This window comes from Dermochelys coriacea, chromosome 24 (genome assembly GCF_009764565.3).
Source record: "Dermochelys coriacea isolate rDerCor1 chromosome 24, rDerCor1.pri.v4, whole genome shotgun sequence".
NCBI lineage: Eukaryota > Metazoa > Chordata > Testudines > Dermochelyidae > Dermochelys > Dermochelys coriacea.
In genome coordinates, this window is record NC_050091.1 from 1,332,998 (window position 1) to 1,358,379 (window position 25,382).

Sequence of the window (25,382 nt, forward strand, 5' to 3'; positions counted from 1 at the left end):
GCTGAGTCCTCTCCCCAGGTGGGGCCCCTGGGAGCCCCCTCCAAGCACCCCCCTCCCTGCCAGCCCCGGCACCAGGTCTCAGGCCGGTCTCTGCTCCAGAGAACGTGGGGCTGGACTTCCCCTCCCCACTTCTGCCCTCATTCACACAGCGGGTATGGCCTGGCCCCTGCTCCCGGGCGTGCCGGGCTTCTGGGATGCTGGCGCTGGAGAATCAGGTCTCAGGGGGGCCCCAGCTCAGCTCCCCGCATGGCTCTGAGCAGCCCGTGGGATCCCGTGGCAGGCGGATTCCCACCGGGGGTAGGGGGCTTTTAATGCTCTCTGGAGGTTAGCCCGGCTCCTGCCTGGCACCCGCTGCCTCGCCCATCCCCGTGAGCTCACGCTGGATTTGTGCCCAGTGCTGTGGGGAAGTAGGGACCTGCCAGCTTCCCCCACATGCAGCAGGTGGATCTGAGGTGTCATGGGGGGTTGGGAGGCCCTGGGCAGCGCCCGGCATAAGGGGTGGAGGGGGGGAACCCCACCCCAGCCCTGCCCCGCCAGCCTGGTATTATTGCACGAATTCTCCCCAGGTGCTAACAGGTGCCTTGCTGCCCACAAGCTGCTAGAACGAGTCACTCTCCAAATTGACCCCCCGAGTACGAGGTGCTGGCCCAAGGGAACCCCCGCTCCCCACACTGGCCTAGCGCCAGCCCCCTCCATGAATCCAAATCAGCAGAGCCCTGAGCCCCGTCCCCCACTTTGCGCACCATGTGGCAGGTTATGTAAGTGATGGACAAGCAGCGCTAATCCCCGCCCCCGTAATCCTGCCAGTCTGCACTGGGGTTAACCACATCGGGGGGGGGGGCAGCTTCCTGCGGCTTGCCTGGGCTGGGCTGGCCAGGGTCTGAGGGCAGGGGGTGACCCAGCAGCGCCCTGGGGTGGCTGACGGGGGAGCAGCACCAAGGGAGGCTGGAAGCGGGGGTTGGGGGCTCACAGCCGGGGCTGAGGCAAAGAGGGGCTTGGTGGCCCCCAAGGGAGGAGCAGAGAGGTGGATGAGTCTGTGTGGAAGCCTCAACTAAAAGCCATTAATATTAATCTGCCTCCCGCTGCCGGGGAGGGGCTCCACAGCTGGGCTAGCAGGGGGCTGTGGGTCGCGATTGAGGGGCACCATCAGAGTGGGGGCTGGGCTAGCAGGGGGCTAGACTCCCCCCCATGGGGCTAGAACTTGGGGGCTCAGCTGGAGCAGACCAATCACGATGGCGCCCAGGAAGATCCAGTACCACCCCCTTCACCCTCAGCCCCGGCTTCGCGGTTCAGGGGCTTTCGCAGAGTGGCCACATGGGGCCACGGTGCTGGGCAGAATTCACTGGGGGGGGGCGGGGGGATTTCTTTGGTCTCTGCAAGAGACGTGAGTCTGTCACCATTACACACAGCTGTCCAAGCAGCCGGGTACCCCCCTGGGCTTCTGAGCATCTGGGTACCCCCGGGCCCCCGCGTAGGCGGGGATCCTCCAGGGCAGCAGTTCTCAAACTGCATTGCACCACGACCCCCCTTCTGATAACAAAAATTACTACATGATCCCAGGACGGGGGCCGAAGTCTAGGCCCAGGGCTGCCCCAGCTTCCTGCAGGGAGAAGCCTTTTGGTGAGGGGTAATGGGCCCCGGCTGGGCAGGGGTGTTGGGCTGCCCTGACCAGTGATGTGAGTTCACCTCATCCTGTGTGTGTGTGTGCATCGGGGGGGGGGGGGCTGTGCCGATGGGCCCCGGGGAGGGACGCCCTCTGATTTGCTGCCCTGCGCTGTGATAAATGGCCATTGCAGGAGGGCTCAGGGCCCTTCCCAGCTAAGGGCTGGGGGGGGCACGCAGGAGTTCAAAGCTCAACGCTGCAGCTATTGTGTGTCAACCAAAGGGGCTGCCTGGCACAACCCCCCGCCCCCAGCACAGAGACCGTCAAAGGGACGAGGCCCCGCCAGCGGAGGAGAACGGCTGAAGCAGCACCCCCCACTTCCGGGGGGTGTGTGTCAGTCCCGGCCAGGCCCAGTTCCAAGTCCCCGCCCGAGCAGTGTCTGGGAAGAGCCTGCGAAGCCGCCCCATTGGCGCAGGGCTGAGGTTCGGGGCTCCCTGAGCAGCATCTCGCCCACGTGGACGGAAATCTCCTTCCCTGAGTGACGCAAATGCCCGGGGGCTCACAGCAGGCGAGCGTGGGGGGGGCTGTCGGAGAGGAGCATGGGGGGCCCCGGCTGCAGCTTCTAACAGCTCAGCTGTGTGGAAATGAGCCTGGTGCTGCAGCCTGGCCTCTCCCTGTGCGTCGGCACCGATAGCGGGGCAGGTGGGTGCCAAGCGCCCCAGATCCCAAGGCCCCACGGTGGGCACGAGGCTGGCAGCAGGGCTCAGGGCAGGGACAATGGGCCCCCGACAGCCTTGGCCCAGTAAGCCCCTGAGATGTCTCTAGCCAGGGGCTGAGTGGCCTGATGGGCTCCGTGCACGCGGCTCCCAGAGCCCCTGACCCGGCTGCTCCATGGCCATTAGTCCCCACTGGACACCCAATGCAGGCAGGCCTGGGGCTGGGGTGCTCGGGAGGCAGCTGGAGGAGGAGGGCGGAAGCCGGCACTGTTAGCTCATTGCAATCTCCGTGTAGAGCCAACCTCCCAGGGCTCGCCCTCGCCCTGCTCAGCCCATCAGCAGAGCCCTGGGAGGGCCGGAGCCCGCCCAGTCGGTCACAGGTGGGGCTGGCTTCGGCTGAGGCAGCTCCCGGGGCCTGGTCCCTCCAGCAGCACCAGGAGGACACAGGGTCCTGCCCAGCTGCGCAGAAAGGAGGGGGTTCAGCACAGCTACACACACTAGGGGCTGGGGGACTCAGTGGGGGGCCGCTCCCCTGGCAGGCTGTGCTGACCCCAATGCCTTAGGGGTCCTGCGCTTCAGGGTGTCGGGGAGGGGCATGCACCCCTCTGTGCTGCCCTGATGTGGTGCGAGGGGCGCTTGATTCGATATGAAATTAGCCCCTGGCAGGCTGTGGCTTCCCTCGCCCGTTGTCTTAGCCCTGGCTCCAGTGCAGGTTTCCCCTTGTAGTTCTGGTTGGAGCTGATGCTTTTCTTCACTTCCGGGCCCAATCTGTTGTGTATGTTGCTGTCGAACAGCTGCCGAGGCCCACCCCAGAGGTAGCTGCAATTCCAGGCTAGGTGAAGCAAACCCCATGTTTCTGCAGAGCCTGTTAGGTGCTTTGAGATCCTCATAGCAACGTGTGCTCATTCTCCGCGCCCCGAGCTGCACATCCCAGACCAACGCAGAACCGGGGGAAAACGAAACATGATATTTTATTAACTAGAGACATTCGCCATCCCTCCCCGCACAGGAGACGCCACCTGCGACTGGCACGGGGTAGGTGGGGGCTCATAATAGAAAACAGCTGTGCCATGAGCACCCCCTGCGATATGAACCCAGCTCCCTGCCATGCGCTGGGGTCAGGCTCCACCCAGACGGGCTGTGTTCCGTCTGCGCCTGGTGCAGCTGGCAGCATTACCGCATTTGTCTAAAACTGAACATTTCTAGCCCTTTTGGTTCCCACCAAACTGCCCCCCACCCCCCAACCCCGCGGTACTGCATCCCCGGGTCAGCAGAGAGCACAGAGAGAGGCGCCAGCAGCCTGGGGTACAGTGCTGACTCTGGAACCTAATGGTGGCCAATTGCCTGGCTGAGCATTTTAGTAGAAACAGCTGGGCAATGTGGAATTGTGGGTGGAGTTTGGGGGTTGTGGATGGAGCTTGACTGTGGCTACTTATTTCCTTCCAGTCAGAAGCCTCCTTCATAGAATTGAATGCTTTCTTTCCTCACGAGAGTTCATCTTCCTGATGTTAATTTCTTGGCCCAAATAGACGTATTGCTCAACTTCTTCAATTGGTTCTCTCTTGATTGTTATTTGGGCTTTTGGCCAAGTACCAGATGGCGTAAATTTAGTTTTGGAGCGGTGAATTTTCAGTCCGACTTGGCTGCTTTTTGTGTTGAGCTCTTGCAACATTTTCTGTAGTCTGATAGTATTTTTGGCAATCAACAAAATATCATCCGCAAATCTGCTCCATTCACTGCTCTCCATTGATGTTGATACCATCCTCCCATTCATCCGCCACATTACCATTTCAAGGTAATGCAATGGCCATTTCCTTTAATATTTTGGTATAGTTTGTGTCGATGCCCTGCTCTGCGAGAGCTTTCAGCCCTGCATTGATCTCTACGCTGTCGAATGCTTTTTCATCATTGATGAAGGCAATACATAAGGGAATGTGTATTCCCTTGAGTGTTCCAATAGTTGGTTTATAGTAAAAATATGGTCCATTGTGCTGAAATTCTTTCAAAAACCTGCCTGCTCTCTCGGCTGCTGCTCATCCAGACTCTGTGAGACTCAGTTTGTTGTTATTTTGGTGACCAGCTTGTAGACATGTGAGAGCAGGCATATTGGACGTTAGTTCTTTAGATCTTGACGATTGCCCTCCAAAGAAAGGCAGGCTCTTCAACTCAACGGTACTACCAGCTACATCATACGGCAGCGAAACGTGGGCACTGATGAAGACAGAGAAACAGCAACTGTCTGTCACGGAGAGGGCGACAGAAAGAAGAATTCTGGGACTTTCAACCTGCGACTGAGTCCCCGGTGAAGTGATCAGACAGCAGAGTGGAGTGCGGGATGTCGTCATCGAGAGCAGGTACAATGAAATGTGATGGGCCGGGCTTATAGCGAGGCTCACCGACGATGGACTGCAGCTGTCGCTGAGCGGTCCCCAGGGGAACTGAAACAACCACTCGGCCGACCTCCAAAGAGCTGGGAAGGCCCTCCAAAAAGTTGTTTTAGCGTGCAAAGACCTGGCCGCACAGGGAGAAGGAAGGCCAGGCTACGAGACGAATGGAAGACGTGTTGTGATTGGCACAATCTATACGAGGGATGAAGGTGTCAGGAGCCTTCTCTCTTCCTTGGCTTGCTACAAACCTCACTGCAGGGGCAGATGCCCCGATCAGGCAGCTGGAGCCGATTCCAAAGGTGCCGTGCAGAGCAGGACCTCCAGGGCTGGGGAGCCCATAGCCCAGCACTGGCTGGTGACTCTTTCAGGTAGCCCAGGAAAGGGCATGGGTGGCTTGATCCGAGCCCTGTAGGTGATCTGATGAGCTGGTCCACTTGCCCGGGGCTACCTGGCCTCTGAGCCGTCCTGTGGGAAGAGCGGCATGGGGCAGGCAGGAGAGGCAGCGTGGCTGCTGCAAGCGCGTTGCCCATCCCAGGGAAGCAGTGGGCCAGGGCTCTCCCCTGTGTGGGAAGCCTGGTGTGACCCAGGGGCTGTGGATTGGGGAGGGAGCTCTGGGCCATTCAGAGCACAGCTGGGGAGCTGCATGTGGCCCCCCTCGTCCCAGGCCTGGCAATGCCCCCGCAGGGCAGAAGGAACAGGATTTGTTGCCGTTCCAGACGCCCCAGCAGGGCCCCCGGAGCTGACTTGGCAGGAGGTACCAGACTGGGACGTCCCAGCTGCAGAGATGCTGGGCAGAGAGTGAGAGCCGAGTGCCCCGTGCGCTGAGGCTGGCTCCCTGACACCAGTGTGAACTGGGCTTGTTGGTAGAGGGGTACGGCAGGTGTCCCAGGGGACCCCTGGAGATGCTGTACCCCCTCCAGCCAGCCCTGGGAAAGCAGCTCTCCGGCCAGTCTGGTCCCTGCTGCCCCTCACATCTCGTCGGCGTGGACTGACTTAGCGGCATTCCTGCTGGCTCCGGGTCCGTTCCACTGGGGCAGCCCCTTGGGAGCCGCCTGCTGCTCCAGCTGGGCCTGAGCTGACATGTTTGTGCCCTTCTTCTGGCTCCCGGCACCCAGAAGGGTTGGGCCCCCGGCTGCTCCTTCCACTCCCTCCTCCACCGCAGCCTCGGACCCCAGCTGCTCCTCCAGGGGTGGTTCAGGCTCTGGGGCCAACGGCTCCTTGGGGCTGGGGGCTTCGGCCAGTTCTGAGAACTCCCCCTGGTTCAGGATGTTCCTAGAGATCACTGGGGGGTGGGAGGAAGGGCAGGATTAGGGGCTGGCTGGCAGGGTGCGCCCTGTGCCAGTGAGGCAGGGGCGTGGGGGGTGCCCTGTGCTGGGGGGTGGGGAGGGCCCTGTGCCAGGCAGCACCAGAAAGGTCCCAGATCCGCCCTTGGGGGGACACCTCCAGGGAGCTCATTGGGGAAGGTCAACCCTGGGGCTGGGGTGTTCGGTGCTGACCCATCTCTGGGTCTATGGGGAAGCTCAGCCCAGCCCCACCCCCCAGCATCCCAGCTGTTACCTCCGGTGGGCTGGTAGCTGTCCTGGCTGCCCCGCGAGCCCCCGCGCAGGGGGCTGTAGCTGGGGAAGATGACGAGTCCCAGGGAGAAGATCAGGATCTGCAGGAGGAGGGAGAAGGGTCAAAGCCCAGCCCCTGTGCAGGAGCGGGGAGCGGGGGGGTGTTCGGTGCGGGGAGGAGTCAGCCATGCGTGGGGCCGTGCGCTCTGTGCCCCCCTGGAGAGGCCGCGCGTGGGGCTGCGCGATCTGTGCCCCCCCGGAGAGGCTGCGCGTGGGGCCGCAGGCGCGGGAGCTTGGCCCATACCAGGATGCAGGTGCTGGTCTGCGCGGCTTTGCTGGGCCTGGGTTTGATCAGCGCTTGCAGGTTACGCAGCTGGTCCAGCAGGGATCTGTGGGGGGAGACAGCGTTCGAGGGGCTGGGCTCCTGGGGGGAGGGGGCACAGAACCCAGCAGCGAAGCCAGGCTGGGTGCTCACTCACCCAGTGGCCTTTGAGCCACCATCGTGTCGGGGCCCCCTGAATCACCAGCCACCCTCCAATACCCCGTGTGACCAAGTGGGACTGTTCTTAATGTGTCCTCTGAATACTGTAGAGGTGCCTCAGTTTCCCCTAGGCATTTCTTATGTCTCTAGAGGGTGGGATAAGGGGGTGTGATTGTTGCAGAGCAAAGGGCCAGGTTACATAACTGGCCAACACTCTGTCTCCTGGCAGCTGGTGGCCTGGGCCCTTCCCCCTGCAAGGTGAGAGCTAAAGGGTTGGAGAACAAAGGAATCCGGTGCCCTCCTGGCCCGGGAAAGGGACAAAGCCCAGAGGAGGGGGGGGGGCTGGAAAGAGTTTCAGTTTGGGGCTGGCTGGGGACATGGAGTGAAGTGCAGACGTGGTTGTCTGGCTCACTGCCCCCCAAAATGGACTCGGCTGAGGGATCCTGTTCCTGCACCTACAAGCTCTGGTTTAGACCATGTTCCTGTCATCTAATAAACCTTCTGTTTTACTGGCTGGCTGAGAGTCACGTCTGACTGCGGAGTTGGGGGCAGGACCCTCTGGCTTCCCCAGGAGCCCATCTGGGCGGACTCGCGGAGGGGCAGAGGATGCTGAATGCTCCGAGGTCAGACCCAGGAAGGTGGGAGCTGGGTGAGCTGTGTGTCCTGCAGCCAGGCTGCTCCCAGGAGACCTCACCAGAGTCCTGCCTGGCTTCGTAGGGAGCAGGTCCAGAGCATCGCCTGGGGACTCCATGACACCCTGCACCTTCCATGGCTTCCCCCCAGCTCTGCTAATGCCGCCTGATCCTCGGGGAGGGGGGGAAGGAGGGGCTGGGAGCCAGGACTCCTGGGTTCTCTCCTGGCTCTGGGAGGGGCATGGGGGCTCGTGGTCACATTGCACTCACACATTGTGTTTCTCCAGCTCCTGCACCTTCTTCTGCAGCTGCTGGTTCTGGGCTGAACATGCTGCCACCCTGCCAGGAGTAGAGAGCAAGGGGGGTTCGGGTCCTTGCCAGCTGCCCTACCAGAGCCCAGGGACTCCCTGCCCCTGGGACGCACAGACACCTGGCTGTCAGGGCAGATGGCTGGCGCCCTTGGCACAGGATCTGCTGGAGAAGGGGCAGCCCGGTGTCTGGCTCTGAGCAGGGCAGGCAGTGCCCTCACAGGGGGTCTGTGCGTGCGTGTGCCCACAGCGGTGTGTGCGCAAGGGGGACCCCCCGTTCTCACCGGCTCTCCAGCCCATCGATGTAGTCCTTCTTCCGCCGCCGGCTGTCCTGGGCCGACTGCTTGTTCCGGATCTTCCTCCGTACCTTCTTCAGGAGCCGCTCCTCGGCCTAGGGGGCAGACACAGCCTGAAAGCTCAGCAGGGCAGGCTCCCGTCCCCCTAGGGTTCAGGGGTCCCAGTTGCAGGGAGCTGGTTTGGGGGGCAAGTCCCTGTTCTTGTCTCTTGCCTGACCCTCCCCAGGGCTCCCCCGCCCCGGGGGTGAACTGCCAGGTTTCTGTGGCTGCAGCTCTGCACTCCAGGGCCAAACCCCGCCTGCCCTGGGCACCCCGAGGGCCCGCAGCGGCTCAGGCCCTGCAGGGGCGGGAGGGGCCAGGTGGGTGGAACTGGACTGGCCCCTCCCTGCCCTGGGCCCGGCTGCACCGGTTTGGTGGGGCTGGCACCTGCTGGCCGCATGCTGGAGCCAGGACAGGCTCCCTTGTTGACACGCTCTGCCCTGCAAACTGGCACCAGCAGTCACCCTCTCCTGCTTGGACCTGCGCACATGGGTATGCTCAGGTGCCCTCGTGCAGGTTTGCACGCTCCTTGCACACTTGGAGGCATACCCAGGCCAGTGCTGGCTGCCACTCGCACACTCACGCCAGCTGGCTCCTGTACCTTGGTGAGTGGCAGGTTACTGGGCAGGGACACCCCCTCTTGCGACAGCAGCCGCTTCTCCTCGTCCGTCAGGAACAGATCCGGGAACTGCAGCTGCTGGAGAGAATCACTTTCTGCAGAGCCCGGGGCAGGGTCCTCCCTCCTCTTCCTCCAGCCCCCCACATCCCTCAGGGCCAGGGAGGGGCATGACTCTCTCTCTGCTGCAGACAGGAACCACAGTGACCCAGGATACAAGCAAGGGCTTGTGGAACGGGGGTGGCACCTCGGTCACTGTGGGCTGCTGCTCAGCTTACAGGGGCTCTTGGTGTTGGGCATTGGGGGCAATTCCCAGGGACAGTGGGCAGGTACCAGGGGCATTTGACACCTTCTCACAAAGTGTTTTCCCTGCTGCTGTGGACAATGAGGAGCCGAGCCCTGCCCGGCCCTTACCCCCTGCTAGAAAGCCAGCTTGGACAGTCAGTGTGAGAGGAGGGGGGTCCTGAGCCGACTTACCAGGGCCACAGCTGCCTGCATGTCCCCAGTGCTCACCACCATGGGCACCGTGCCAGGCCTGGCCACGTCAGATAGGGGTGCAGACGACAGCTCATTCACGATGCAGGCGTCAGGGATCAGCAGGGGGGGCAACCAGTCACCTGGGGCCAGAGACACAGCACAGGGCTCAGGGTTGAGGCAGGGATGGCTCCTTCCCTGGGGCAGAGCCTGGGAAAGACGGGGCAGGAGTGGGGGGAGCTCTAAGGCTGAGACTGAGCGGGGATTCTGCTCCTTTGGCCCACCACCACGGCCCACCTCCACCTGGCCAAGTGTCCCCGGGCGTGGGGGCCTCAGACTCTGCCCTCAGACCCTCTGTTTCACAGCTGTGAGGGGGGAGGCACCACTGGGCCTGGGGCCAGCAGGAGCTAAAATGTTGATTATTGTTCCTGGGGTGAGGGGCAAAGCCCGGGGTGACGTCGGGGCTGAGGGGTACAAAGTGCAGACGGCCAGAGAGATGTGGGGGCATAATGGATGGACAGAGGGGCACGGATGGTTACATGGCTCAAGCTGCCCTCTTGCAGGCTGGGAGCACTCATCTACGCCTGCCATCCCATAGGCAGCCGTGGGGCAGCATGCAGGATTCAGGGGGATGACTGACTCCCCTTGCCCTAAGGCTGGACTCCTCCCCCACTAAACACCAGCCTGAGGAGGGGCAGGGAGCTGTGCCCCAGAGCCAGCCGCCCTGGACAGCAAAGGGCCGGCTGCCCCCGCCCCGCTCACCCAGCTGGATGGAGACCATGTCGCTGTGGAGGGGGTCGCTCTGGTTGCAGATGACTGCGCAGAAGGCGGCGGGGCCCCCCGAGCCGGGCCGGGGGCTGTCCGAGCCGGGCTCATCCGAGATGCTGCTATCGCTGCCTGGGGAGGCCCGCGCGCACCCCGGGCTGTAGACTTCGTTGGGGTTGATGATCACGTTGAGGAAGTCCTCGGGCTCGCTGTCGTTCAGCCCCTGCAACGGGCACCGGGGACCTTGGCTGGAGCCGACAGCCCTGGCCTGCCTGGCTCGGGAAGCAGGCCCAGGCTGGGCTGGTATGCTGCTGGGAGATGCCCAGGAGTTGGGGTTGTGGGCAGTACCAGTCTCCATGCCTCAGAATGGGGCTGGGGCGCCTGGAATTGCTGCCTTGGCCAGGCCCTGCCTGCTGGCACTTTCAGCAGTGCCAGGGCCCGTCCACTGTGAGTGGGGGCATGACCACTCTTGCCTGGGCCAAAGCCCATCTCTGCAGCCCCAATGGGACCCTTCTCCCGCCCCTGGCCCGTGCAGTGCGGCTGCATGTCGTGGGACAGCTGCTGGCTCCCTCCCCAAAGGTGGCTGCCTTAGAAGGCTGGCAGGAGGGGCAAGGCCAGCCTTACCCCTGCCAGAGGAGGCAGGCAGGCCCCTGGGAGACTAAGGAACTGGGGCAGGGCCCTGGGAAGCACAGACCCCGTTCCTGTGGGGCAAAGACCAGCACTATGCTCCTGCAGAGCCGGTGTCCTGCAGTGACCTGGGGACCTTGTGTCTGAGCCCCTGGCTTGCTCTTCCCCTCCTGCCTCGGCCTTCGGCCCCCGACTCACGCTGCCCCCGCTGACCGCCCACTCCTCAAAGCCCTTCTTCAGGGCGGAAGCTGGCTCCAGGAGGGCGAACGGGGGATCTTGGCTTGGTACGGTGCTGCTGGGGAACAGGCCCTTCTGCTGCTCGAAGAGAACAGCCTGGAGTGCGGGGCTGCCGGGCTCCCCCATCTGGGACAGACAGACAGACAGAGAGCGCATCAGGCAGTGTCCCTGTCCACCTACCCCCCACCCCCACTGCTCCAAGAGCACCAGGCCAGCCGAACCTGGGCAGGCAGGGCCGGAGGTCCCCTGCGCACCCTTGGGCCGGCTGCTCGGGCATGGCTGAGTGCGGGCGTCCCCTTGCGACCCTCTGATGCACATGAGTCTGCGCCCTGGGGACCCAGCGATTCAGAACGGCTCCCGCGTCGGGGCTGGAACAGAAAATCCAGCTGGGCCCAGTGCGAGCCGGTCAGCAAACAAAGGTGCCACGTTCTGGCGCTGGCCCGAGCTCCGGGCACAGCTGGTACCGGTAGCCCAGCCGGGCAGGGGGCGGGGCCCGTCGCGGGTAGCGCAGAGCCCGAACTTGCTGCTCCCCAAGCACCCTTCTGAGCACCCATGGGTGCACGGCCACACGCTCGCCACACAGCCGTACACGCAGCGTACATGCAAACTCCCACAGCACACGCACACAGTGAACATGCGTGCAGAGCCACATGTGTGTACACACACACACACGCTAGGGAAACACTTTCTGCTGGTTTATAAAGCGCTGGCTGCGAAGCTGAGCCCCCTCCCGCCTCCCACCCCCCGCTGGTGCCTGGGGAAGTCAGTCCCTGTTCCCACTGAGAACGCTGCGTTTCTACAATACCCCTGGTTACTGAGCGCCAGGTGCCAGCTGGGAGTGGCCAGGGGCCCCATGCCCCTGGTGCGGGGCCCCCAGGGCTGGGCCGGGGGCAATTATGTCACACAACCTACCTTCGCCTTGTTCCAGGGAGCAGGTTGTTACCCAGCCAGGCTGGTCGGCACCGAACACTGAAGCCTTTTGCTTCCGACCAGGATCTCCGGCATCCTGGACAGCCCCAGCCAACGCCCACCCCCGGGCCTTAAAAGGGCAAAGGGCTCCTTGGCACCCCAGTGCACCCAGCTGAGGCAGGGGCTTTAGCTGCCAGCGTGTATGGCCGGTGGAGGCTTGGGCCTGACTGTTGGCATTCAATGACTGGATTTCCCTGTAAGGGCCCCGGGCCCAGGACTATGCCTGGGGGGCTGGGGAGGGGAGTGGGGAGCCCTGCAAAGAGGGGGCAGGGGCTGTGCGGAGAGGGCCTTGGGTATTGCTCTCCCGCGCCCCCTCTGGCAAACGGAGGCGCGTCAGTGTGGGGCTGCCCCTTGATTAGGCATTGTCCCCTGGTGCTGCTCAGCCCTGATATTTCGCCCCGTCCCCTCCCGGCTGGAGCAGCAGATCTTGGAGGGAACAAGTGAACAGGCCAGGTTGTGGTGTCCTGCCTGTGTGATCGCTACAGTGCTCAGCCAACTCAAGCCAGGCCCAGTGAGCTGGGGGAGCCTCATGCTGTCCCTCCGCCCACCCACACTTAACCCGGGCCCCGCATCCTCCCCAGCATGGCCAGTCCATCGGGCAGCAGCACCAGCCACCCTGCTGGCATGCACCACTGGGTCATACGTTGAGTCACGTGATCACTCACACACAGGGTCTCTCTCTCACACACACACTGGGTCACACGTTGAGTCACGTGATTGCTCACACACAGGGTCTCTCTCTCTCTCACACATGCACACACACACTGGGTCACACGTTGAGTCACGTGATCTCTCACACACAGGGTCTCTCTCTCTCACGCACACACACACACAGGGTCGCACATAGTCACATGATCTCTGTCACACACACAAACAGGGTCTCGTGCGCATGCACACACACCTCTGGCGCCACACTCAGACCCATCCTGCTGAAGTTGCTGGTCCCCCCAGTGTAGCTTCAGATGGATAGACAGAGAGGAGTTTGGGGCAATGGATAGCTAGCTAGCTAGGTGATGGGTGTGTAGGGCTGGATGGATAGACAGGCGTGGAGGGGATAGGAAGATGCTGGGTGTGTAGGGGAGGGATGGGCAGACAGACAGGTGGGGGGAATAAATTAGATGACAGTAGATGAGGATGAGGAGCGGGCACTAAAACCAGTGCTGGGAAGTTGCTGGGTGGTCACTGGCCCCCAGGGCGCGCGGACAGACCCCTCTCACTGGGGCTCTGTGCTGCTGGCACACGGCCGCGCCCATTAGCAAACACTGAGCGACCAGCTCCAGGCTGTGCCCGGGAAGGCTGGCATTGCCCTTTTAAGCAGCTTGCAGGCGGGCGGAGGAGGTTGGACATTGACCCATCTGAGGTGGGGCTGCAGGCAGCTCTGCGCAGCCAATGCAAAGAAAAGTGCTTTGTCCCAGGAGCTGGTTTGGCGGCAGGATGCAACTGCGCTTGGCATGATCCTGCCAAGGGCCTGATCCTCCACTCACTCCACCAGGCTGGTGTAAATCAGGAGTGACCCCACTGGAGCCAATCGGGGGCAGGTGGAGGGGCCCGGCTGGATCAGACCTGGGGAGTGGTACCGGGACAGCTGCCTAAAACCAGTGCTTAATTTGTATTGAGGCTTGCCAGGGCTGAGCCCTGGCACCTCTGGGCCTGGCATTTTGTAGCCCCGGTGCCTTTGGGCTAGACAGTTCCAATCCCCGGCACCTCTTTCATTACAAATGAAGCTCTGCCTATAACTCCCTCACAGCTGGACAAGCCCCGGATCCCAGAGGGGTTACTGATGGGGAACAAGGCACAGCAAAGAACAGGCTCCCCTGACCCCCAATCTCACTTTTTCCCCTCCGCCATTACTGCTTCTTTTTCTTTGGCCAGGAGCTGTCATTCAGGGGTCAGCGTGCTTCCCTCAAGCGGGGGGCAGGACAGAGCTGAGATGCAGGATGTTGCTGGAAGGTGTTATGGGGCCATCAGCTGCTGGGTTTACTAACCAGCTGTCTGGCGCTTTCAGAGACGCACAGAGGTTTTTAGGGCCCAGGGGCAAAATCTGCAGCTGAAGCCCCCTGCCACACTGCCAAAAAAGTGACCCCCGAGGGAAGGCCCCTGTATTGGGGTATGGGTAGGGGAGCCCCGCACACCCCCTGCAGCAAGAGCACCTGCTCCAGGCATTGTGACCTGGTGTGCAGGGTCGCAGTACTGCTCAGGATTGGCCCAGTCACATTGACCCCCTGTGCCAGATTGCAATGCAGCTTGGTTTCGGGGCCTGGGGCAAACTGTCCGGTTCCCCCTGGGTGGCCCTGTCCCTGCATCCTCCATTTCCCTGCTCTGATTTTCTCCAGAATCACCCAGGTTTTGTCCAATGAAGACTAGAGCCTTCCCTGACATTTTGGAACAGGTTGGCTGCAGCTTTGGGAAGTTATCCTGGGACAGGGTGACCAGGGCATGGGGATGGAGCATTTCTGCAGGATTTGCCATTGCCAACTGTCACTCGTAACACGGGTTAGCTGGCAGGGGCAAACTAGACTTCACCTCAACCAGCCAACAGGCCTGAGAGCTCCAACAGCCCCGTCTGCTCTGGGATTGAAGCGTGTTAGCAGTGCACCTTCTGTCTAGCCCTCGTCCCCACTGGCGGTGGCGTGGAGGGTTCAGGCTCTGGTGCAAAGCCGGGTGCCCGCCCTGCAGTGAGTATCTGCACCCGGAGGTGAACGGCTCTGGCAGGGCAAAGGAGCAGGACACTGTGCCTGGCTCAGGCGCGCTGGGAGCCGCGTGGGGCACAGACCCCCAACGTTCTGCTCTGTTTCCTCCACCCCCCTAAGCCTCCCTCTCCCCACGCTGCGGTTTGTTGTGTGCCATGAGGAGTGTGCAGGGTCACTGCCCCTAGTGTAAAAAGAAAAGGAGTACTTGTGGCACCTTAGAGACTACACAAGTACTCCTTTTCTTTTTGCGAATACAGACTAACACGGCTGCTACTCTGAAACCTGCCCCTAGTGTAGACATGGCCCGGGAGCCTGGCCTGGGCACGTGGGGGGAAGAAGGAGGGCAGGGGGCGGGCTCTGGATCTCCTTGCTTTTCATTGGCCCCTATGCGATGCCAATCGCTGGCCCTCCCCGTCCCCATTGGCGGAAAGCGCTTCCCCGGCCACGCCCCTTCCGAACGCTCGGCCACGGCCCGCGGCGGGCCCAGAGACAAAGTAGCGAAGGCCCGAAGGTGAGTCCGGGCGGGCGGGGCCTGGCGGCTGAGCCCCGCCCCCGCGGCAGGGCCGGGAGGAGGGACCCCCCCTCCAGCCGCCCGCTGCGCCCCGCCGGCCCCCCATGACCCCGCCCGCCTGCTCCAGCCGGAGCTGGGCTGGTTTTCGGGGGGGGGGTTACGTGTCCCCCCGTCTGTGTTTGTGCTGCCGGCCCGGGGATACTAAAACCGGCCCCTGCAGCTCGCCCCTGGCCTGGCCTTGGGGGGCTCCCGGGGGGCTCGGGGGCGGGACCGGCCGCTGGTATTTTTAGCCCCGCGGCGCGTGATCTCCCGGGAGAGGCGAGGTCCTAGGTCGGACCCAGCCGTGTCCAGTGGCCGTGGTCTGTGGCCCCGGGGGGGCCATGAACAGCTTCCCGGGACTTCTCTCTGCTGCCCCTGGGGTCACCCTCGGGGAAGCCCCCCAGCCGGAGGCGGCGATGGCCCCCTTGTCACTTCCTCTGCTGGCCCTCGACATCGGCCATGTTAACGAGGGTGGTGTTGCTCCTGCGGAGGGTTGGGAGAAGGTGGCGCTGCCTGGGGGTCGGGGGGGTGAACACGGGGAGCTGGGAAGGCCTGGTGCCCTGTGTGTTTGGGCAGCTGCCTTTCTGTGCCTCAGTTTCTCCAGGAAACAGGCTAACACTGCTTAACTGCGATGCCCTCCCAAGGCACGTGTGGCTTAGTAGTTCAGGCCAGCCGAGGAGTGGGTCCCGCTCCTGTTGGGATGGGCACAGCAGAGCTCCTGCAAGGGGGTGATGTGGGCGAAGCTGTGGAGAGTCGTGCACCGGGTGGCAGCTCTTGCCAGAACATGCTGGGAGGAAGAGCGAAGGTTTCCCTGAGTGGAGACGGGTCCGGATGTTTTGGAATTGCTGCCCATCTCGGATGGCTCGCGGGCCGCTGCTGTGATCTGATCGTTAGGAAGGTGGGAAGTACCAGCCTGTGCCCTGCAGACCCGCTTATAAATACTCCCAAGGGGACTTTGATCTTAAGACCATTGGTTGTCTGTGGCTGGGAGAGGGTTCAAAATTCCCTTCATTGTTCGCTGAATGACGCAGCAGAGCTCAGAGCCTGGATAACGTGCCCGCAGCTGCTGTGTGGCACCTCAGGACACTTTGGGCAAACCTGGGTGGGCATGTGGGCTTCCTTTTCCGGGTACGTGGAGTCCTGAAATTTCCAGCGAGCTTGAGGGCAGGCTGGGCTCCCAGCCCTCCTGTTCAATGCCTGCTGGCTTGGGTCAGGGCTCAAGTCCTTCAGTCTCGTTTTTCCAAGCTCCCCCTGGTGTGACCCCCCCAGGAGTTAGCAGGGTCACGCCAGCACCGAATGCAGCCTGTATTTCACAGCTGGTGCCAGCCCCACCCTGGGGGCCAGGGGCTTATGGCCCACTGGGGTCCCACCGGGCAGCCTCACCCAGGAGGAATGTGGTGGGAACCGGGTGGCTGAACTGCATGAGTCACATGCTGGTAACCAGAGGTCGTAAGTGCCTGGGAGCTAAGATTTGCTAGGAGGTGGGGGGGGGGGAAACGAAGTTCATTCATTCCTGGCGTGGCAGGGGAGGAACTCAGGGTGCGGGGGGGAAGCCTTCCTGGATCGCCTCTTCTGGGGCACCAACTGACAAAAGGGGCTGATGCCCTGTCTCCTGTTGGGGAAACGCCCCCAGCTAGGAACTCCATCCCAGCCGCCCTGCACCGCTCCCCTGAGCCCCGTGGCACATGTGGGGCCATCTTGCAGCAGCTGTTCTGGAGCTAGGGTTAAACTTGTAATTGAACTGGGGTTCTGGAGTCCATATGACTCTGCCCGGCCCCCGGTGCCAGCAAGAGGGAGAGCCCCGGGGCTCCGTCCTTAGCTGTTTGTGGGATCGTCCGTGCGAGCACGGTGTGCGTTGGTCCCCCAGCTAACTTGTCCCTGTGGCATTAGGCGGGGGCTGCTGACATCCGTTTTGCGTTCGCAGGGCAGACGCTGCTCGTGGAGGACGCTCTCTCCTGTCACTTTTGGAGGCAGGCCAAGACTCCTGCTAGCTGAGCTTCTCGGCTCCCACGCTGTGGACGGGCCGTGTGCACCCCTGAGGGGAACACAGGGAACAGGAGAGGCCTTTCTAGCCGCTCTGGGGCCATGGCTGAGTGGCCGGAGCCCAGGGCCGACCCCGACCAGATGATCTGGAGCCCTGGCTCCAGCATGGCTGTGCTCCGGTCCCCCACGGGCTTGGAGGTGAAGCTGGGCTCCCTGGTGACGCTGCTGCTGCTGACCATCCTGTGCGGCCTAGCTCCGCTCTGCGTCTTCCGGCCCCACAGGAACGGGGCCGGTTCGTTGGGTAAGGCCCGGCCTGTGGGGAGCGCCAGGCTCCGGGGCAGCTGAACTGTTCAGCGAGGCGGAGAGGTGGCCCTGACCCTAGGCTCCAAGTGTCTGGTTACTAAACAGCCACACCCAGGGTGGGGAGGGGGCAGCACGATCACCCCCAGGGTATGGGGGGAGGGTGCGCAGCTGATACCAGAGAGATTCACCCAGGGCCAGTGGCAGGATCCAAGCCAGACTCCTGGGATCTGGGCCAGTGCCTTCCCCCCAGGACCAGGCTCCTGCCGGCTGTTCGGCTGCCAGGGGTTCTGCTAGCTCCTTCCACTGCCCAGCTGGGGCCGGAGCAATTAGCTCTGCTCGGGGGGAAGTTTGGGGAGCGAAGCCGCTGGCAGGCAGAAGCATTGAGAACCTTGCAGCATTTCATCTGAGCCAGAGCCTGGGCGTCCTCGTGGCTAGTTGCACCTGGGGCCGGAGGGGAGCGAGATGGGGTCGGGGAAATGCACTGGCGTTCCAGGACAGGGGCTCAGTTTGCCCTGCTGCTTCTGTCCCCTGCCCAAACCCCACTGGCAGGGCAGCGCTTGGGGCAGACTGTGCATTCGTAACTCGCTGAGCAGAACGTGGCTTTGCTAGTCGTCCGCAGGCACGATCAGACCCTGAAGGGATCCAGTCTTGGAGCCCGGCTCGCTGCCTGGTTGACTGGCCAAACAAACTGGCACCCTGGCAGAGCAGCAGAGCCATGCATCTCCCCGCCTGGGCTTGTCATTCGTGTCTCCCTCCCTCCCTCCCTTGCAGACACGCGCAGAAAGGTCCTGAGCCTGGTGAGCTGCTTTGCGGGTGGCGTGTTCCTGGCTACCTGCCTCCTCGATCTGGTCCCCGACTACCTGGCAAGCATCAATGAAGCGCTGGCTGCCCTGAGAGTCACCGTAAGTGTGTGCGATGCAGGAGCCAGACGAGAGGGGCTCAATGGTCCATTCTGGTCTGGAGTCTGTATGTGCAATGGGAGCACCCAGAGCCAGGGTCCCCTTTGGGCTGGGCACTGCCCTGATCCCTGGTGGGCTCTGTGGGAGACTTAGCCCCTGGGACAGGGGCTGCATCTCCTGCTGCTGCCATGCTGCACGCTCAGGTCTGGTCGGGGGCTGTCTGGGGGGAAGCCGTGGGGCTCTGGACACAGGTCTGGGGTGGGTGGTTTGTGGAGGACCCTGGTGGGAAGCATCGAGGCTCTGACTGGAGTTGGATTTTCAGGGCTATGGATGGGGGATGACTGGGGGGGGGGAGTGGGGTCACTCTGTGTGCTCAGATGCAGAGCTCCTGGCGGGGGCGGGGTGGGAGCTCAGGGGCTGGGCAGGGCTGCCTGTGGCCAGGACTTGTTGCTGTTTGCAAACCCAATGTCCCTGCAATGGCTGGGTGGTGGTGGTGCTGGGCTGGGCAGAGCCTGGCCTATCAGACAGCAGGGGCTTGTGGTGACTCACTGGAGTCGCTTGCCTCATTGACGATCATTCCCCCCCCCCCCGGCCTTCCCACGCGGCTTCCTGGCAGCAGCTGGCGGCCCCAGCTTCTCGGCAGTGATGCCTTCTGCTCCAGCCCTTTGGCTCTGCCTTCCACAGCACAGGGGGCTTGGGGGTGCCACCGTCGCTGGCTGTGTGGGTGCACCCCCCAAATCCCTGCACTGCAGGCGATCCTAGCCCCAGCCACCTCTAGTGCTTTGCCCAGGCTGGTTCCAGATGCACCTGCCCAAAAAGAAGGGAGCCTCCCCCACCCCCTGAAGGATCTGCCTCAGGAGCGCTGGGGGGTCAGGTCTGGGGTCTGCCAGGGACGTGGCACCCATAGAAGTGTGGGGGGAAGCTGGGGGCTAGGCTGGGCAGAGGTCTGATTAAAATCCTAGCAATGCTCCTCTGGCCCCAGGAACCTGCAAATGTAAAAGCCGAATCCCTGCTCCATGCTGGGGGGAGGTCCCCATGCTTCAGCAATCCCCTCACTGTGGCGGGGGGAGCTGCAGCATGCAGGTGGGGACAACGCATTGTGTCCCCTGCGACTGGCGGCGCTGAACCCTTTGGAGCTGGAAATGGGGGGCCCCCTTCTCTGCCTCCAGCCCCCTGCTCAATGCCCCCACCTCCCGAGGGGCACGTTGCATGCTGAGCAGTGAGATGGCTGCGAGGCTGCTGCAGGGGGGAAGGCTCTCGTCCCTGGGGACCTTTGGCACCAGCCCTGTGGGCCCGGGGAGGAGGGGGAGGTGCCGAGCTCCTCGCTGACCAGCCTCTTCCCTCTGCAGCTCCAGTTCCCCTTGCAGGAGTTCATCATGGCCATGGGCTTCTTCCTGGTGCTGGTGATGGAGCAGATTGTGCTGGCCTACAAGGACCAGTCTGGCTCCCTGGAGGAGACGCGGGCGCTGCTGGGGGCCTCGGCCCAGGACAGCACCATCCAGTCCCAGCACTGGCAGGAGGGGCCCCTGCACCCTGCCTGGGGCCCAGCCCAGGAGCGCCCCCATGTGCATGTCGACTTCAACGCGCACTCAGCCATCCGCTCCTTCATCCTGGTCTTCTCGCTCTCTCTGCACTCCGTCTTCGAGGGGCTGGCCGTGGGGCTGCAGGAGGCCAGTGCCAAGGTGCTGGAGATCTGCCTGGCCCTGCTCATCCACAAGTGCATCATCGCCTTCAGCCTCTCGCTCAAGCTGCTGCAGGGCCGGCTGCGCCCCCGGGCCGTGGTCGGCTGCCTGCTGCTCTTTGCCTTCATGTCCCCGCTGGGGATCGGCCTAGGGGTGGCCCTGACGGAGACCTCGGGCGCCCTGCACCAGCTCTCCCGCAGCGTGCTGGAGGGGCTGGCCACCGGCACCTTCATCTACATCACCTTCCTGGAGATTCTGCCGCATGAACTCAGCTCCTCCGAGCAGAGGATTCTTAAGATCATTCTGCTCCTCGCCGGCTTCGCCCTGGTCACCAGCATCCTCTTCATTAAGATCTGAGCTGCCCGGGGCCCCCACTGCCAGGGACAGACCCCCCCCCCCCCCACCTTGTACCCCTGCCGCCGGCAGCGTGGGATGGATCCCAGGATTTGCGGGGCTGGGACCTGGCCCTGCACTGGAGGAAATGCTGAGGGTTCCTGCTCTGGTAGGGTGCTGGTTGGTCCCTCTGGGGACCCCCCATGTGGGGCTGGAAACGGCCCCTGCACCCTGCCTGCTGCCCAGGACCCATGGACTGATCCCAGCGCTCCCTGAATCCAAACCTGCCTGGGGCTCAGGGTAGCTTCCTAGACCCTGGTATGGCTCCTCCAGGGCCCCAGCCTGGCCACACCAGGGGAGAGTCAGAGGATGCCTCAATATGAGCGCTGCCCCATAACCCTGCCGCAGAGCCGGGCACTGGTTCTGCAAAGCCCTCGGGAGCATGTTTGGCTGCGGGGGCATGGGAGGATTGTGGTAGTTTCGCTGCCTCCAGCTCCTCTGCAGGGGGGTGGTTGTCAGCTGGCAGCATTTCCCTCCCCATCCCCGGGAAGGCCGGGATGGTGTGTTCCTCTAGCCAGAGCCCCCAGTCCAGGAGAGTGCAGGGTGGGACGGGGCTTGCTGCCCCTGCAGTCTTCCATGCTCCTGCTCTGCTCGAGCTATTCCTGGGGTGGGTATCAGGTTGGGCCTGACCCTTCACCCTGTGCCAGAGGAGCCCTGCAGTGCCAATGCCTCCTTCCGCTCCCCTCCCACTGCAGTTTTCACCCAATTGGAGGGCAGTGTGGCCTAGCGGCTAGAGGACTGGACTGGGTCTCAGGAGCCCTGGAGGTCTGTTCCTGGCCGTGCCGTTGGGCAATCTTGGGCAAATCACTTCACCCTCTGTGCAAATCACTTCACCCACTGTGCCTCAGTTTCCCCATCTGTAACATGGGGACCATGATCCAGACCTTGGTAATGTGCAACAGCTGCGAAGAGGAGCTGGGAATGATGAATTATTTTTTTAAGGAATACAGAGTAAAGACTGAATCTGTGGCCTATTTTATACATACCGGCCAGTGTCAGTGAGAGCAGTGACATGGCACTGGTTCATGCCTGCTGGAGGGCACCAGTTCTTGTACCTGTGGTGGGGGGGATGCTCCTACAGGAGCAGTGCCGCGGCAATCCCCAGCAGGCAGCCTGCTCGTACTGGTATAAAAGTGCCTTAGAGCCATCCAGCATGGTCCCTTTCCCATACTAAGTCTTCCAGTGGAGCTGGGAGCCCAAGGTGCCAGGAGCTGCGCGGACACCGAACAAAAAGATGGGCCTGCCTCAAAGAGCTTCTGGCATCTAAAGTGCTCCCAGCTGGTGTGGCAGATCCGACTTCCTGGGCTGAACGGTCCTGGACTACACGGTTGAATGGCCTTAACCCCTCCACCTCTGTAAGGCCACAACACTATTTTTATAAACAGCCTCTTTCCAGCAGCCTGGGAGGTGGCAGGAAACCCAGACCCAGAGAGTCTATTTTACTAACTGCCCATTTCTCCTTCCCACCTTGCTGGTGGAAACAGTTGTTTGGTTAAAAGACTGACAGAGAAACTTTTAGAATTGAAAAATAAAATGACTTTAAACGCTGTAGCTTCTTGGGTGCTGTGTTTTTAACCCCGCCCCTTCTCCCCGGGTCAGATCTCCAGGGCAGTGACGGCTCCTGGTTTTTAAAGAGCCATTTCTCTAGGAGTGACTTTCCCCTTCCCCCTGCACTGTATAGAACCAGCGCCAGGCCTGGGTGCCCAGATGGGCTTAGCTATGCGCACAGGGGACGTAGCTCCAGCCAGCTGCACCTGCCATGTCCGTGTGGGTCCTGACAGGGCCCTGGTGCACTCGGCCCAAATCTGGAGGTCCGAGCGCATTATGGGACCCTCGGGGGGCCAGCGCAGGGGCAGTGGGCTCAAGTGAGGGCGATCTACATCCCAGCTTGATGCGTGCTATTTGCTTGGATGTACCCAAGGGGCGGCTCCAGGATGGCAGGTTGCTTTGTCCGCCTGCTGGCGCGGGACTCGTGCCCCACTGAGCGAGGTGGTGGTGCTGGGGGGACACCTTAGCACGGAAGAGCCCTCATCCACACAGAAACATCCACGTCGCCTCTAGAGGGAGCCGTTGGCCAGGTGCCGCTCTGCATGCTCCCTGCGTGTTCGCAGTGCTGTTACCCTGCAATCCCCCGTTAATCCCTTAACGCACTCGGCAGTACCTTGGCGTAAGCGGGTTCATCCTTAACTCCTGCCTGGGCAGTGCCGAGCAGGTCCCGGGGCCACAGCTGGTCAGTGAGAGAGCAGAGCCCTTGAGGCCAGGCATGAGCCCCTCTGCTGCTAACGGGGTTTGAATCCTACTTCTGTGCCCCCCCCCATTCACACGAACCAGCTCCTACCTGTACAGCTAGCCCCTCAGCCCAGGGCCAGGACTTCAATGCACCATCCTGGCCTTGTTGACTCATGTCGGTTTACCCAGTCCCCTCTGGCGTAAGCTACGTACCCGGCCTGCTCCCTCTGCAGGGAGCCTGGGCCAGCGCTTGGTCAGTTCCATGAAGCAGGACAAAGCCAGACTCTGGAGCAACAGAGGGGCACGAATGTCGCTCGTGTTAGGGCTGATGTCACCTACGAATTGTGTGCCTTTGGCTCCAGCCCCTCACATCTGCAGTTAAAAAATGTTTGCATCAGAAATGACAACCCATGAAACTCACTGATGCTGAGAGAAGGGATCCCCCAGCTTTTTACATTGTCTGCATGAATGATTTGTGCCTGTCCCTGATTTCAGGCCTTTGCCTCTTACTGATGTCAGCTTTGGGCTGTGCCTGGCTGAGGGAGGGGTGGAGAAGAACCCTGGCGCCCATGAGGCCGTACTCCCAGACCTGCTGAGCTAGGCACTGTAACGGGAGAGAGGGGGCCAAATTCCAAACCTTACAGGGCATCTCGCTTTACTCAGCTAACTGGGCCAGAGCAGCAGTCTCTACTCGTTTGCTGTGCAAAAGAAATTCACAGAAGTGCCAAGCAGGCCCACGACGTATTCTAGCAGAGGGCAGTGACTTACCAACAACCTCCACTAGCCCCCATGCAACAGGCTGCCTGTCTGCAGTAGGATGTAGCAAGAAGTGCCTTGGGCTTTTGGCTGGTACTGAATGAGCCCTGCTCACAGCCCTCTGGGATAGAACAAATCTCTGGGGTTACTGTCCTCACAAGTCATGCTTAGCACTTGTACAGGCCTTTCAGTTGCAAACCTGCCTTGCCTGCCAGCTTGGATCTCCGTTGCCAGGGAGGCAGCATGCTAGCCTTGCTGCTGCTGGAGTTTGTTTTCCATGGGGAAGGCTCTGGTGTCTCACAGGAAAGCAGAACTTGGTTTGATGGGGAGGTTTGTTGCGGGGGCATTTTTAGGTTTAACTGTATCACAGAAGGTGTTGGGTTGTAAAGAAGCCCAGTCGCTAATTTCACACTTTTCTCCAGGGCCGGATTGTAAAACGCTATTACCTGTAAGTGCTGAGGGCCTAACGTGCCCAGGGGCTTCAGGCCTCCTGGCCGTTAAGAGACCTAGGGCAAGTCACTTCGCTGCTCTGGGCCTGTTGCCCCACCCAGAACAGAGAGGAAGGGATGCCATTATTCACCCATCTCATGCAGGTTTTACGAGGTTTTCTTAGTGCATGTTTGTAGAGTGCTTTGAAATTGGTTTAGTGCCAAGGCCATGCTTGGGGCCAGATAACACACGCCTGGCCCTACTGGGCAAAGAAGCCAGGCAATGCTGGGAAATCAGAGCTGGGGAATTATTTAGCGTGCGGGCCGTGCCTTTGCGGTTCAGTCTGACAGGCTCTTCTGTTGCAGCCAGTGCCTCTGTGCCTGACGGCTGTGTCAGTCACTTGACAGGACTCTCTCATGTGGTTCTCTCCTTCTCTCTTCCTTTTCCTCTCAGGCGGAGAAGTGCACATGCCATTGATTCCTGAAAATTCTTTTGGCAATTTTTAAAAATAATGCTGGCTGAGGTGTCGGCTGTTTTCACGGGTGGAGGCAGATCAAAGAAATGCACTTTGTGCTTGGAATGGCAGCTGGGGGAAATCTGTAGCAGCTCTTGGATCCTGTGAGAGTTTGTTCCACAGCTTTATCCTGCCCTCAGCAATGGTGAAAAGGGTAGTCAGTTGCCAGGTTCACAGGTGCCCCGTGCAGCATTCTCTTTCCTTGCACTAGGCAGTGGTGCAAAGGGCAGTCAGGGGCCAGGTTCAGGGGTGCCCCGTGCAGCGTTCTCTTTCCTTGCACTAGGCAGTGGTGCAAAGGGCAGTCAGGGGCCAGGTTCAGGGGTGCCCCGTGCAGCGTTCTCTTTCCTTGCACTAGGCAGTGGTGCAAAGGGCAGTCAGGGGCCAGGTTCAGGGGTGCCCCGTGCAGCGTTCTCTTTCCTTGCACTAGGCAGTGGTGCAAAGGGCAGTCAGGGGCCAGGTTCAGGGGTGCCCCGTGCAGCGTTCTCTTTCCTTGCACTAGGCAGTGGTGCAAAGGGCAGTCAGGGGCCAGGTTCAGGGGTGCCCCGTGCAGCGTTCTCTTTCCTTGCACTAGGCAGTGGTGCAAAGGGCAGTCAGGGGCCAGGTTCAGGGGTGCCCTGTGCAGCGTTCTCTTTCCTTGCACTAGGCAGTGGTGCAAAGGGCAGTCAGGGGCCAGGTTCAGGGGTGCCCTGTGCAGCGTTCTCTTTCCTTGCACTAGGCAGTGGTGCAAAGGGCAGTCAGGGGCCAGGTTCAGGGGTGCCCTGTGCAGCGTTCTCTTTCCTTGCACTAGGCAGTGGTGCAAAGGGCAGTCAGGGGCCAGGTTCAGGGGTGCCCTGTGCAGCGTTCTCTTTCCTTGCACTAGGCAGTGGTGCAAAGGGCAGTCAGGGGCCAGGTTCAGGGGTGCCCTGTGCAGCGTTCTCTTCCTTGCACTAGGCAGTGGTGCAAAGGGCAGTCAGGGGCCAGGTTCAGGGGTGCCCTGTGCAGCGTTCTCTTTCCTTGCACTAGGCAGTGGTGCAAAGGGCAGTCAGGGGCCAGGTTCAGGGGTGCCCTGTGCAGCGTTCTCTTTCCTTGCACTAGGCAGTGGTGCAAAGGGCAGTCAGGGGCCAGGTTCAGGGGTGCCCTGTGCAGCGTTCTCTTTCCTTGCACTAGGCAGTGGTGCAAAGGGCAGTCAGGGGCCAGGTTCAGGGGTGCCCTGTGCAGCGTTCTCTTTCCTTGCACTAGGCAGTGGTGCAAAGGGCAGTCAGGGGCCAGGTT

At 61.8% G+C, this 25,382-nt stretch overlaps 2 protein-coding genes across 7 annotated transcripts; one reads left to right on the plus strand and one right to left on the minus strand.

Annotated features, from left to right (window-relative positions):
- Positions 1–3,273: 3,273 nt before the first annotated feature.
- CREB3L4 (cAMP responsive element binding protein 3 like 4) lies at positions 3,274–24,887 on the minus strand. Of its 4 annotated transcripts, none has more exons than XM_043502031.1 (10): positions 23,201–24,887; positions 10,696–10,860; positions 9,868–10,093; positions 9,109–9,248; positions 8,617–8,709; positions 7,965–8,071; positions 7,643–7,711; positions 6,564–6,648; positions 6,264–6,360; positions 3,274–5,988 (listed from the first exon to the last, which is right to left on the minus strand). In XM_043502031.1, exons 2-10 carry the CDS (start codon positions 10,858–10,860, stop codon positions 5,675–5,677), a joined length of 1,296 nt encoding a protein of 431 aa, XP_043357966.1. In that variant the 5' UTR covers positions 23,201–24,887; the 3' UTR covers positions 3,274–5,674. The 4 variants fall into 4 exon arrangements, with proteins under 4 accessions (XP_043357966.1, XP_043357964.1, XP_043357965.1 ...); XM_043502029.1 differs by having other exon boundaries at positions 8,617–8,712; positions 23,201–24,826; XM_043502030.1 differs by lacking the exon at positions 23,201–24,887 and adding an exon at positions 11,647–11,915.
- SLC39A1 (solute carrier family 39 member 1) lies at positions 14,817–21,726 on the plus strand. 3 transcript variants are annotated; one of them, XM_038383221.2, is made up of 4 exons: positions 14,817–14,904; positions 16,868–17,227; positions 18,001–18,131; positions 19,478–21,726. In XM_038383221.2, the coding sequence occupies exons 2-4, from the start codon at positions 17,029–17,031 to the stop codon at positions 20,165–20,167; spliced, it is 1,020 nt and encodes a 339-aa protein (XP_038239149.1). In that variant the 5' UTR covers positions 14,817–14,904; positions 16,868–17,028; the 3' UTR covers positions 20,168–21,726. The 3 variants fall into 3 exon arrangements, with proteins under 3 accessions (XP_038239149.1, XP_038239148.1, XP_043357967.1); XM_038383220.2 differs by lacking the exon at positions 14,817–14,904 and adding an exon at positions 14,954–15,841; XM_043502032.1 differs by lacking the exon at positions 14,817–14,904 and having other exon boundaries at positions 16,486–17,227.
- Positions 24,888–25,382: the final 495 nt, after the last annotated feature.

Coding starts and splice junctions, on each gene's coding strand:
- CREB3L4 (XM_043502029.1), bottom strand. CDS start 10,860: ATGGGGGAGCCCGGCAGCCCCGCACTCCAGGCTGTTCTCTTCGAGCAG. Junction 9,249..9,867: donor CATGGTCTCCATCCAGCTGG/GTGAGCGGGGCG, acceptor CTCTGGCCCCAG/GTGACTGGTTGCCCCCCCTG. Junction 6,649..7,642: donor GAGCTGGAGAAACACAATGT/GTGAGTGCAATG, acceptor CTCCCCCCACAG/ATCCCTGCTGGACCAGCTGC.
- SLC39A1 (XM_038383221.2), top strand. CDS start 17,029: ATGGCTGAGTGGCCGGAGCCCAGGGCCGACCCCGACCAGATGATCTGG. Junction 17,228..18,000: donor GAACGGGGCCGGTTCGTTGG/GTAAGGCCCGGC, acceptor CCTCCCTTGCAG/ACACGCGCAGAAAGGTCCTG. Junction 18,132..19,477: donor TGGCTGCCCTGAGAGTCACC/GTAAGTGTGTGC, acceptor TTCCCTCTGCAG/CTCCAGTTCCCCTTGCAGGA.